The sequence below is a fragment of the Cynocephalus volans genome, chromosome 1, assembly GCF_027409185.1.
Source record: "Cynocephalus volans isolate mCynVol1 chromosome 1, mCynVol1.pri, whole genome shotgun sequence".
Lineage (NCBI taxonomy): Eukaryota > Metazoa > Chordata > Mammalia > Dermoptera > Cynocephalidae > Cynocephalus > Cynocephalus volans.
Genome location: NC_084460.1, coordinates 230,043,615 through 230,052,973, shown reverse-complemented (window position 1 = coordinate 230,052,973; position 9,359 = coordinate 230,043,615). Strand labels below are relative to the sequence as shown.

The 9,359-nt window shown below is 48.3% G+C and overlaps 1 protein-coding gene across 1 annotated transcript; it reads right to left on the bottom strand.

The window, feature by feature from the left end:
* Nucleotides 1-1,194: 1,194 nt before the first annotated feature.
* Nucleotides 1,195-8,988, bottom strand: TBR1 (T-box brain transcription factor 1). Its single transcript, XM_063077454.1, has 6 exons — nucleotides 8,297-8,988; nucleotides 7,559-7,713; nucleotides 7,085-7,206; nucleotides 6,354-6,512; nucleotides 5,157-5,218; nucleotides 1,195-2,053 (listed from the first exon to the last, which is right to left on the bottom strand). The coding sequence occupies exons 1-6, from the start codon at nucleotides 8,986-8,988 to the stop codon at nucleotides 1,195-1,197; spliced, it is 2,049 nt and encodes a 682-aa protein (XP_062933524.1).
* Nucleotides 8,989-9,359: the final 371 nt, after the last annotated feature.

The window sequence follows — 9,359 nt, the reverse complement described above, 5'->3', positions numbered from 1 at the left end:
ATGCAGTAAAATATACAACTCACACAATTCATCTTCACTAGACTACACTATAGTTACCAACAATTCAGTCATCTATATCATTAGTAGAGTATTCATTACAAAGATTTACAGCGTATAAAGGTGGAGGGGGGACTGAAAAGATATTCAGAAACAGTTTGTCAGCGTATTTGGCACCTGCACAGACCAGTAATGGATTTGGCACTTTGGGAAAAAACAAATAAGGCAAAAATAATATTGCTGATGTCGGAGCTATTCTATTTAGAAGGAAGGGGGGCGGGGAGACATACAACTCCAGTTGACTTTGCTTTGCAGGCATCATGCCACTTAATCGACTTGCCTATGAACAGACACCTATCCCTTACAGGTGTCTGGGCGGATTCTCCTTAGCTATTTGTGTGCTTTAGGGCACATAGTAATTTCATGCGACGGATTGAAGAGAAGTGAGAAACCCATCACTATCGAGTATTTCATGTTTCTAGAGCCCCTTAGAATATTGTTAATCATCTCACAAGAAAATAAAAAAGAGATAGAAAGAATGAGGAGAAAAAGAAAAGCAAAGAAAGAAAAGGAAAGGAATAAAAAGGTTAAGCATGAACTGGTTTTGTGCCTTGACAATGAGAATAAAAACTAGCCATTCGTTACAATAAATTAACACTATGTACAATCATTTCACAGGCTTTGTTCCACTGAAATTATTAACATCCCTACCATCCATCCATCCACTCGGGCATAAGAAAGGACGCGCTGGGTGGGTCCTGGTTCTAGAGTCAACATCCTATGGTTAATGGGGAGGCCGAGACTTGGCGGGTCGGAATCGCTGCTGCCTGACAGGACTGCCCAGGTCTCCTAAAGGTGAAGTTTCATCACAAGAAAGAGAAGGAGGGTATGAGAAAAAGACGACGGGGAGGAGGATCGTTAGGAGGATAACTTCACAGAAGGAAAGTAAGTAGGAAAACCGAAAGGTGTACAGCAAAGTTGAAGGTCGGTGCGCTACTTGCAGAGACTGCTGTGCAAAAAAGGTTAAAATCACACGTGGAGACCTGCACTTACTCCCCGCAGACGGTCATCGAAGGTCAAATAAAATGAGAGGGTGCGCAGGGTGGGGTCTGGGGAGAGGGAGCTGGGGAAGAGTTGTGAGGGGCTGGCTGAGGGTCCAGGCCGGGGCGCGGCGCGGGGTGGGCGGGCAGGGGCGGCCTAGCTGTGCGAGTAGAAGCCGTAGTAGCCGCCTATGTCCTTGGCGCAGTTCTTCTCGCAGTCCCGCTGGGCCAGCACCTCGCTCTTGAGCGGGGACGAGCTCTCGGACACAGGCGTGTCGGCGGGTGAGATCCGCCTCCGCTTGGCCTGCTCGTAAATCCCCGAGTCGCTCGAGTCGATGGACTTGATGGAGGACGGCGTCTCGATCCAGCTGGAGTCGGACAGGTCCTTGGGCTTGGCGTCCTCGGCGGTGCCGGGCGGCAGCGGCGAACGCTCGGCGGCCAGGCCCTCGGCCTCCTCGCCCAGGTAGGGGTTGGCGCCGGCCATGCGCGCGGCGGCCGCGGCGCTGTTGGGCCAGCAGGGCAGCACGGAGCCCGACTTGGCGCCGCAGTACTGCGGGGGGCTGCGCGCGCCCCAGCCCGACGGGTCGGCGTAGTAGCCGAGAGGGCGGCCGGTGCAGCCCGCCGCCTGCAGTGGCAGCGCCTTCACGCCCGCCGCCGCGTAGGAGAGCAGCGTGGCCGCGTTGCCCGCGAAGTCCGTGGCGGTGTCGTAGGCCGAGGCCGCGAAGTCCAGCCGGTTGTTGGCCGGCGTCACAAACCAGCGCTGCGGCGATGGCGCGCCCGGGTCCTCGGCCTGCTGCGGCGACAGCAGCCCGTTGGTGTGGGGTACGCTGCGGTCCGTGCCCGGCCCGGGGCCTGCGCCTGCACCCGGGTGGAAGCGGGCCTTGGCGTAGTTGCTCACGAACTGGTCCTGCAGGAAAGAGCCGGCCATGGCGTAGCGGGCCCCGGGCACGATCTGCGAGCGCGGCGAGTCGTTGGGTGAGGGGGTCAGGCGGTCCATGTCGCAGCCTGTGTAGATCCTAAGGGGGAGGGGGAGAGAGAGAACCGAGGGGTGGCGCGGAGGTCCCTTCGGGGGCAGAAGGGTAGTCCACCTCCACTTTTCGCCAGCCCCCACCTCCTCCATCTGTAACTTGCAGTACAGGATGGAGACCTGCATCCTCCCCAAAATAAATCGTGGAATTATTAAGGGGCCCAATTGCCTATGCAGGGAACGGAGCAAGATACACAGCACCAAGAGGAAGTCTTCCCTCTTGCTCTCTCTTGCCAAGTGTAAGGAAGACGAGAGAGGAGCACAGCAGGGGACTCTAATCCTACTTCTAACATATGCATACATATTGAGGCAGATTTACCCAGAGACGAAGGTGCTATTTGCTCAGTGGGCCTTTCCTCTGTGGTAAGAGTTTCTGAGCGAAATTTCTAAGGTACCCATTCCTCCACCCTCTTAAGACCTCCTGTATCCATTTAATTGCTCGGGTGATTTATCTTCTCCTTTTTATAGATAGCTTAAGAAACCTCTAGGGAAAAAAAAAGCAAGCAAGTGCATGTGTGTGCGTGTGCGCGCGCACGTCCAAGTAATAATCAGACTGGTCTTCTTCTCCAGTCTTCTGAGACCCCAGGATTGCTGCTGGAAGCCTCCGAAGTACTTATTAGTCTATTGTTTCCCCTACGTGAGACTTTAACCCCCACCTCTACTAATACAAACAAGAATTACTATTTGGAAACAATAGTCATCGACCAAAAAAAATTATTTTACAAAGAAAAAGTGTTCTTTACTTTGACCTTCTCTTCCCAACTTTTGATACATTACTAGCAAAAAGTTTGGAGCAAACTCCTACAGTACGGTTATCAACCTCTTTCAAGAAGTGGGGCACTAACAATAGCTAACTCTTACAGAGCTTGACTCTATGCCAGGCACTGTTGTCTCTAGGGCTGTACAGATAGTAACTTATTTAACTCACAACGATCCTCTTCTGGTACTATTATAATCCCACTTTACCGATGAGGAAACTGAGGCAATAGGAAGTTAAATAATTTGTCCAATCACTAATAGTGATTTTGTTATTGGGAATCACCTTAGATAAAATAATCGAAGATTAACTTTAGGCTCTGGGCCTAGAAAATCCCATTAGTATTGAGAGGGAACCAGGGATTGGATGGAGATTGGTAGAAGTGTTTTCTCATACACATACACACATGCCTCCCTTTTTATTTAGCTCACACATAAATGTTTTAATCTTTAGTCAACAGACTGTTTTGAAGGAGAGCCTCAGTTTTGTCAGCTCTTAATCCTTTGGAGAGGAGATTCCCTGGTGAGTGGCCAAGCAACCTCCTAGTACCCGCTGAACTCTTATGCCTCTTCCTGTTCCTCCAAATTTGAGCCAGATCCAAATAACCAACATACATAAAAGGGGAAAGGGAGAGTATCATAAGCCATTCAGCTCTTCCCTATTCCCTAAAAATCTAAGGTATCTTTTTGTATCAGTAAAGAGGCTTTTTATTTAAAATTTATAGTAATGTAAGAATTGAAGGGAAGTGGCTTTTCCATAAGGCAGCCAGAGGAGAAGGGGCAGGTGAGAGTTATGCTGTGGCCACTTGGATCTATTCTGCCTACTGCACATAATTTCCCTCCTGAAATTTAATTCCAGTTTCAAATAAGAGAAGTAGAGGGAGGCAGGAAGGGAACATAACTAGCAAGGTGAAATATCTTCTCTGTTTACCACCACAATATTTTTAAAAGAAAAAAGCAATCTGCAAAAGATACAATTTACATGCCTATCCAGCTCCCAACCCTCTTGGGATTACTGAATTGATTTGTGTGAAATAAAATGCTTTTGAACAGATGTTCACAACAAAATTAAAAGCTCAAAATCTACAGGACTCTCTTCCAACATCCCTGGTCTCTTGGGCCACATACTTTCCACTGTGCCGGGCCCACATTTTTAGATTGTGAGGACTAGAGCAGCCAAGTTTTTATTCTGGGGAATTGTACTGAAGAGGCCTGCTTCGATTGGACTACTTTTGAGGGATACATGTAATGGTTATAGGCAGCAATATCAATGGCTCTTTTTGATTTGTTATAAATTACCAGGAGAGAAGGTTGATAGCTGCCTGGAGATGGAGTAGAGGCAGCCACTTGTCCCTTTCTCCACACAATCTATTCCTAGCCAAAACAACTTCAGCTTTTTAGCTCTATTCCAGGCATTCAATGCAAGCCATGAAATTAGGATGTATGTACCCTACACTTTTATGGTCCGAAAAAGTGGAGGAACCACCACAATCAAGATTTAGATTTTGCTATATAGCATTATCTGAACTGTTAGGCACTATGACTGGACCCCTAAGTGAGAATTCCAGAACAAGCCCAGAAAGCATTCATTTTACACCAACTGTTGCCCCTGGTAAACAGCCTTTTGATAGAAAAGAGATACAAATAACAAATAGGTAAGGGAGGTCTGAAGAAAAGGGAAGCAACTCATTTAATTAAAACACACCTAGGTACAAAAGATAAAAGGAAATATTTTTCTTTTGAAGCTTATAAATAATACAGAGCAACAGCATCTGAGTTCTTTCCAAAGCCTACAATAACTGTGACGGTGGTCTGCTCATGAACTTGCCTGTGGTGGGTGCACATTCAGTCCATAATAAACTTGCACAGGAAATGCTGTTACATAAAACTCGGAAATGGGTAAATAAAAAGTCACATATGCCAAGGAGACTGTAACAACTGCCAGAGCCACATGCACTTTCAGGCAGAATTGCCCGTTTCAGACACAATCTGAGCTGAGCATCTGCAGCATCACCTAAAACACCGGCACCTGGGAACCAGGGCAACTTCCCCAGCCAGCCAGCCAAACAGCCCCAGAGGCCTGCCAGCAACTTTGTAATTCACAGGAAAGCTAAAAATAGGTGAAAGAAATCTTTGACCAAAACCATACAAGTACCTAGCCACAAGGTCACCAGAGAAGAGAGCCAACAAAAAAGAAAGGAAAAAACCTCTAGAACAACCCTGTATTCACATATTCTAGCTTTTCTAGCTTTCAAAAGCCTTTTACATAACAATCCACTTTTGCTTTCAAGCCCAATTCCATAACTATTTGAGAAGAAAGGTGCAAAATTACTTACGTGTCATAATTATCCCGAAATCCTTTTGCAAAGGGGTTGTGATCTATTTTCAGTTGTGTGATCTGGGAAAGAGAAAAAAGGATGAATGTGATCTCACCTTTTATACAGGAAGATTGGGTGTTTAAGAATATATCATCTGCCACTTTTCACAGGGGCTTAAGGCCTACAATTTCATTAAATAGCAACGTTTCCCTAACTGAAAATTTTGAAGGAATGACTGGAAAGGCAAAAATGGGGAAGAATCATAAAAGTTATAAGAAACATGTTTAAAGTAATGATGCCAAAAACTAAAGGATTGCTTTCAATTAGCTCTCCTATGTGTTCTAAATAAGTTAAAACTAGCATTCTTAAAATGCTTGTTACACACAATGCACTTATTCAAACAAAACCTTTAAGGGGAACTTGAATTTATCACCAAATGTTGCCTATTTTAAGCGTTTCACCATATTTTTAAAAGTTGGTCATTTCTGATTCACAACCTGAGGAACTGCAAGTTGCATCTTAAAATCAGGTATGATTTAAAAGCGTGTTTCCACTTCTGATATTTTCATTTAAGTAAAAAAACAAACACACACACAAAAAAACTCCATCACTTCTAGTAGTCAATTCAACCACTAAAATCAGTTCTTGCAAACTTGCAAATACTGAAGAGGTTCATGTGCTAGAAAACTCACTCCGTAACTCCCAGTAATTTGATGTAGTTTTCACATATATGAATGTGTATGTTCTTTTGGTCTCCCAGAACAGTGATGTTTGGTCATTTCAGCCATCAGTTCTGAGGTTTTTCTTTCTTTCTTTCTTTTTTTAATATCAAAGCTTGCCAAGAATAAGATGCGGGGGGGGGGGGGGGCTCTGCTTGTTTTCTAAAGGGGGAAAAAAGGGACTTAAAAAAAGCAGATTTTAATCTTTTCTAGTTTGAGGACCAAATTAAAACTCCTAAAAGAAGAGGCCTTAGAAATCCTGGCCACCTCAAGTGTCCCGCGACGGAGACAAATAGGAAGCATTTTCCCACCGGCTTGGTATTTAGAGAGGGTGCCTGCAGGCCTCCAGCCCTATGCCTGAAACGCGCGGCAGAGCCAGCTGTTGCTGATGTCAGTGCTGCTAGCTAGCGGCCGGTCCGAGATGGCCGGGGGATACCGGCAGGTGCCGGAGACGGCTGTGCCGCCCGCCGCGCGCCCAGCCCCTAGGCCTCCTTACATCGGTGTTCTGGTAGGCGGTGACGGCGATGAACTGAGTCTCCGGGAAAGTGAACGTCTGCACGCGTCCGGGCTGGCTAGTGTCCTCCGTGCCGTCCTCGTTCACTTCCACCACATGCAGGCGAGGCTGGTACTTGTGCAAGGACTGTAAAACCACCATCTGTCCGGCGGAGAGAAAGGGGAGCGCGGGGCGGCGTGTTAAACGCGGTCGCTGGTCGCGTGGCAGTGTGTGCCCGGCTGCGAGCCGCGGGCCAGCGGGAGAAAGCTGGAGCCGCTGCCCCGGCTCACTGACCGTGGGGCTCGCCTGGCTGGGGCAGACCGGCCCTCGTACCTCTGGGAGCGAGGATCCGCTGGGGCACCGGAGGAAAACGGAGCCCCACCACCAGATAGATCCTCAGGGCCCTTCCCCTAACCCTCCTTTAAGGAGGAACGAAGATTTTCACAACCGGCAGATCGTGTGGATTTCCTTCTCAAAATCTATCAGTATTTGTACTTGGCAAAGACAGGAACTCCGGAATTGGGCCCAGGATGGGGGTGGGGGGCAAAAGAACTTTATAGATTTAATATAATCTTGGAAGGTAGAAATAGAGTTTTTTAAAAGTCTTTTTTAATGAAGCAAAGAAACGTATCCAGTTTCGCGTGCTGCTTTAAACTGAAGGACTGGATGTTAGGGAGGAATGGGTGTGCGTGTGAGAGAGACACAGAGGGAACACGAGCACTCGAGCCACTGACCTGCCCATTGTTGTTTGAAGCTCCTTTGTTGTTCGTGAGTTTTAATTTTCCAAAAGAGATTTCTTGGCGCATCCAGTGAGCCCCAGTGTTCGGGGAATCTGGATGCATATAGACCCGATTTCCTAAAGAAAGAAATACGTTGTTTACATATGACCCGGGCACTGTCCAGTCTCAAGTCCTCACCACATAGGACACACACGCGCACGGACGCACACACAGCTTACTCCACTGCCAGGCCTATTAGCTGGGGCTTTTTTAGGCCGTGCTTTCTTTCTATTAACTGGGGATGACTAAAATGGCTTTTGTAGAATCCTCCCCCTTCTCGCAGCTCATTTTGTCCCCCTGTCTCTCTTTTTCTTTTAGAAGTCATTGGCCGATCGTTTTAAAAGTCGCTCGAGCCAGTCCACAAAGGCTTTAATTAATCATTCTCACCTAAATAAGTGTCAAGAAAACGTGTTAATTGGAAGGACTTGCCTTGAACATTGGTGTCCGCTTTGCCGCAAGGAACCCATTTGCCTCCTTGAAACCTCCAGTGATTGGGATCCGCCAAAATCACATCCACAAAAATATTGTAATGAGCCGTGGGATCGAGACCAGAAATGTTAAAACTTAAAAAAGGAAACATGCGCCTATTTAAATTAAGGTAGGGGGAGAGAAAACAAGGGAAAAGAAAATAAATGTTAAAGATTAAATGCAAGAAGCGGGGCGCCAGACAGCAAAACTTGTTCTCGAGGCAAATATGAGCGAATGTCTGCTGGGTTAAAAAGAGGGGTAGTGGGAGAGGGAAAGAAGTGAGACCAGACTCGGGGAGAGCGGCGGGTTAGCTGGAGAGGGGAGTCGGCAGGTATGACTGCTCAGGTGGAGAGCTGGGTTGGCGACCTGCATCTCCACCTGTCCGTGCTTGCGGGCGTTGATGCGTCCCTCCCATCACTCCGGCAGCCGGCCGGCGCTCTTCCTGTTTCTCGCCTTCTTGCGACCACAGACTGGCTCTCTGAACACGTTCCTAGAGCAGGGTCCCCCCCACCAACATCACCGTGGCGGTTATCCCTTCCACTTTCCCCTTTTCAAAAACCATCCAACTCTAGGGCGCACCAGAGCACCTTCCATTCCGCTCCCGACCCCAAATCGTCGCTGCCGCGGCGATCACAACCTGGGTGCACCTGCCCCCGGGCCGCGGTTGGAGCAGCGGCAGCCAAGAATGTGTAGCATTACCTTCCCTGTTTGGTGATGATCATCTCCGTTTGATGCCGGTGAAACTTCAGCCAAAGGGGCCTGTTGCACAGGTACACCTGTGCTTTGCCGGGCACCAGCCCCGGCTGGGTGGAGGAAAACTGGTAGAACGGGGCTCCTTGGTAGGAGTGGCCGTATTGCTGTGGGTAGGGGTAGCCGGCTGTGGGGTAGCCCTGCGGTGAGGAGTTGGACAGGAGGCTGTTGTAGGCTCCATTGGTGATGACCGGGTGGTGGGCCATGTAGCGGCTGGGGCTGCCGATGGAGAAGGCGGGGTGCGCCGGTCCGTGCTGGCCGGGGTATGGGAACATGGCACTGGGAGCAGTGGCCGCAGACTGTGGCTGGCTGGACTGAGAGAGGAGATAGCGATCTGCAGCAGAGCCATCGAAACTGTGACGAAGCTCAGAGACCCCGTCCAAGACAGGAGAGAGTTTACTTCTCTGGACGTCCCCTGGTGAGTCCTTGGAGTCAGGAAAATTGTCTGTATCTGACTGATTCGTCATCCCCCTGGTAATTTTTTTCAGAGGTGAACTTCTCTCCAGGTTGTCAGTGGTCGAGATAATGGGATGATCGTGCAAGACAAGCTCGGATCCGCCTGAATGTGGGTAGCTGCTGCTCACATTTAGAAATTTCTTGGAGAGCATGATAGAAGGAGAAAGGCAGTGCTCCAGCTGCATAGCTCTAGAACCGGAACACTCGCCCTCCCGTCCCTGGTTTTTACAGTCCTATTTATCATAAACTAGAAATCCACAGACCCCCTCACTAGAGAGAAAGCACTTCAACCAGCAAATGCTTCTCAAAGGTTTGATTTACTTTTTTTTTTTCCCTGGGAGAAGAGATTGGCCAATTGACACTATGCAGCAATCAGAAAAGGCTCACTTTTGATCTTGCTGCTTGTGCAGCCGATGAAACGGCTCCTGCCATTGGTTAACTGCTGACAGTAATTTAATTAGATAGACATTAATTAGGATAATCACCTGGCTCCTGGTCGCGACGATCATGGCAAATTGAAGGGGATGATTTTATTGTTGGCTTGGGGGTGGGGAGT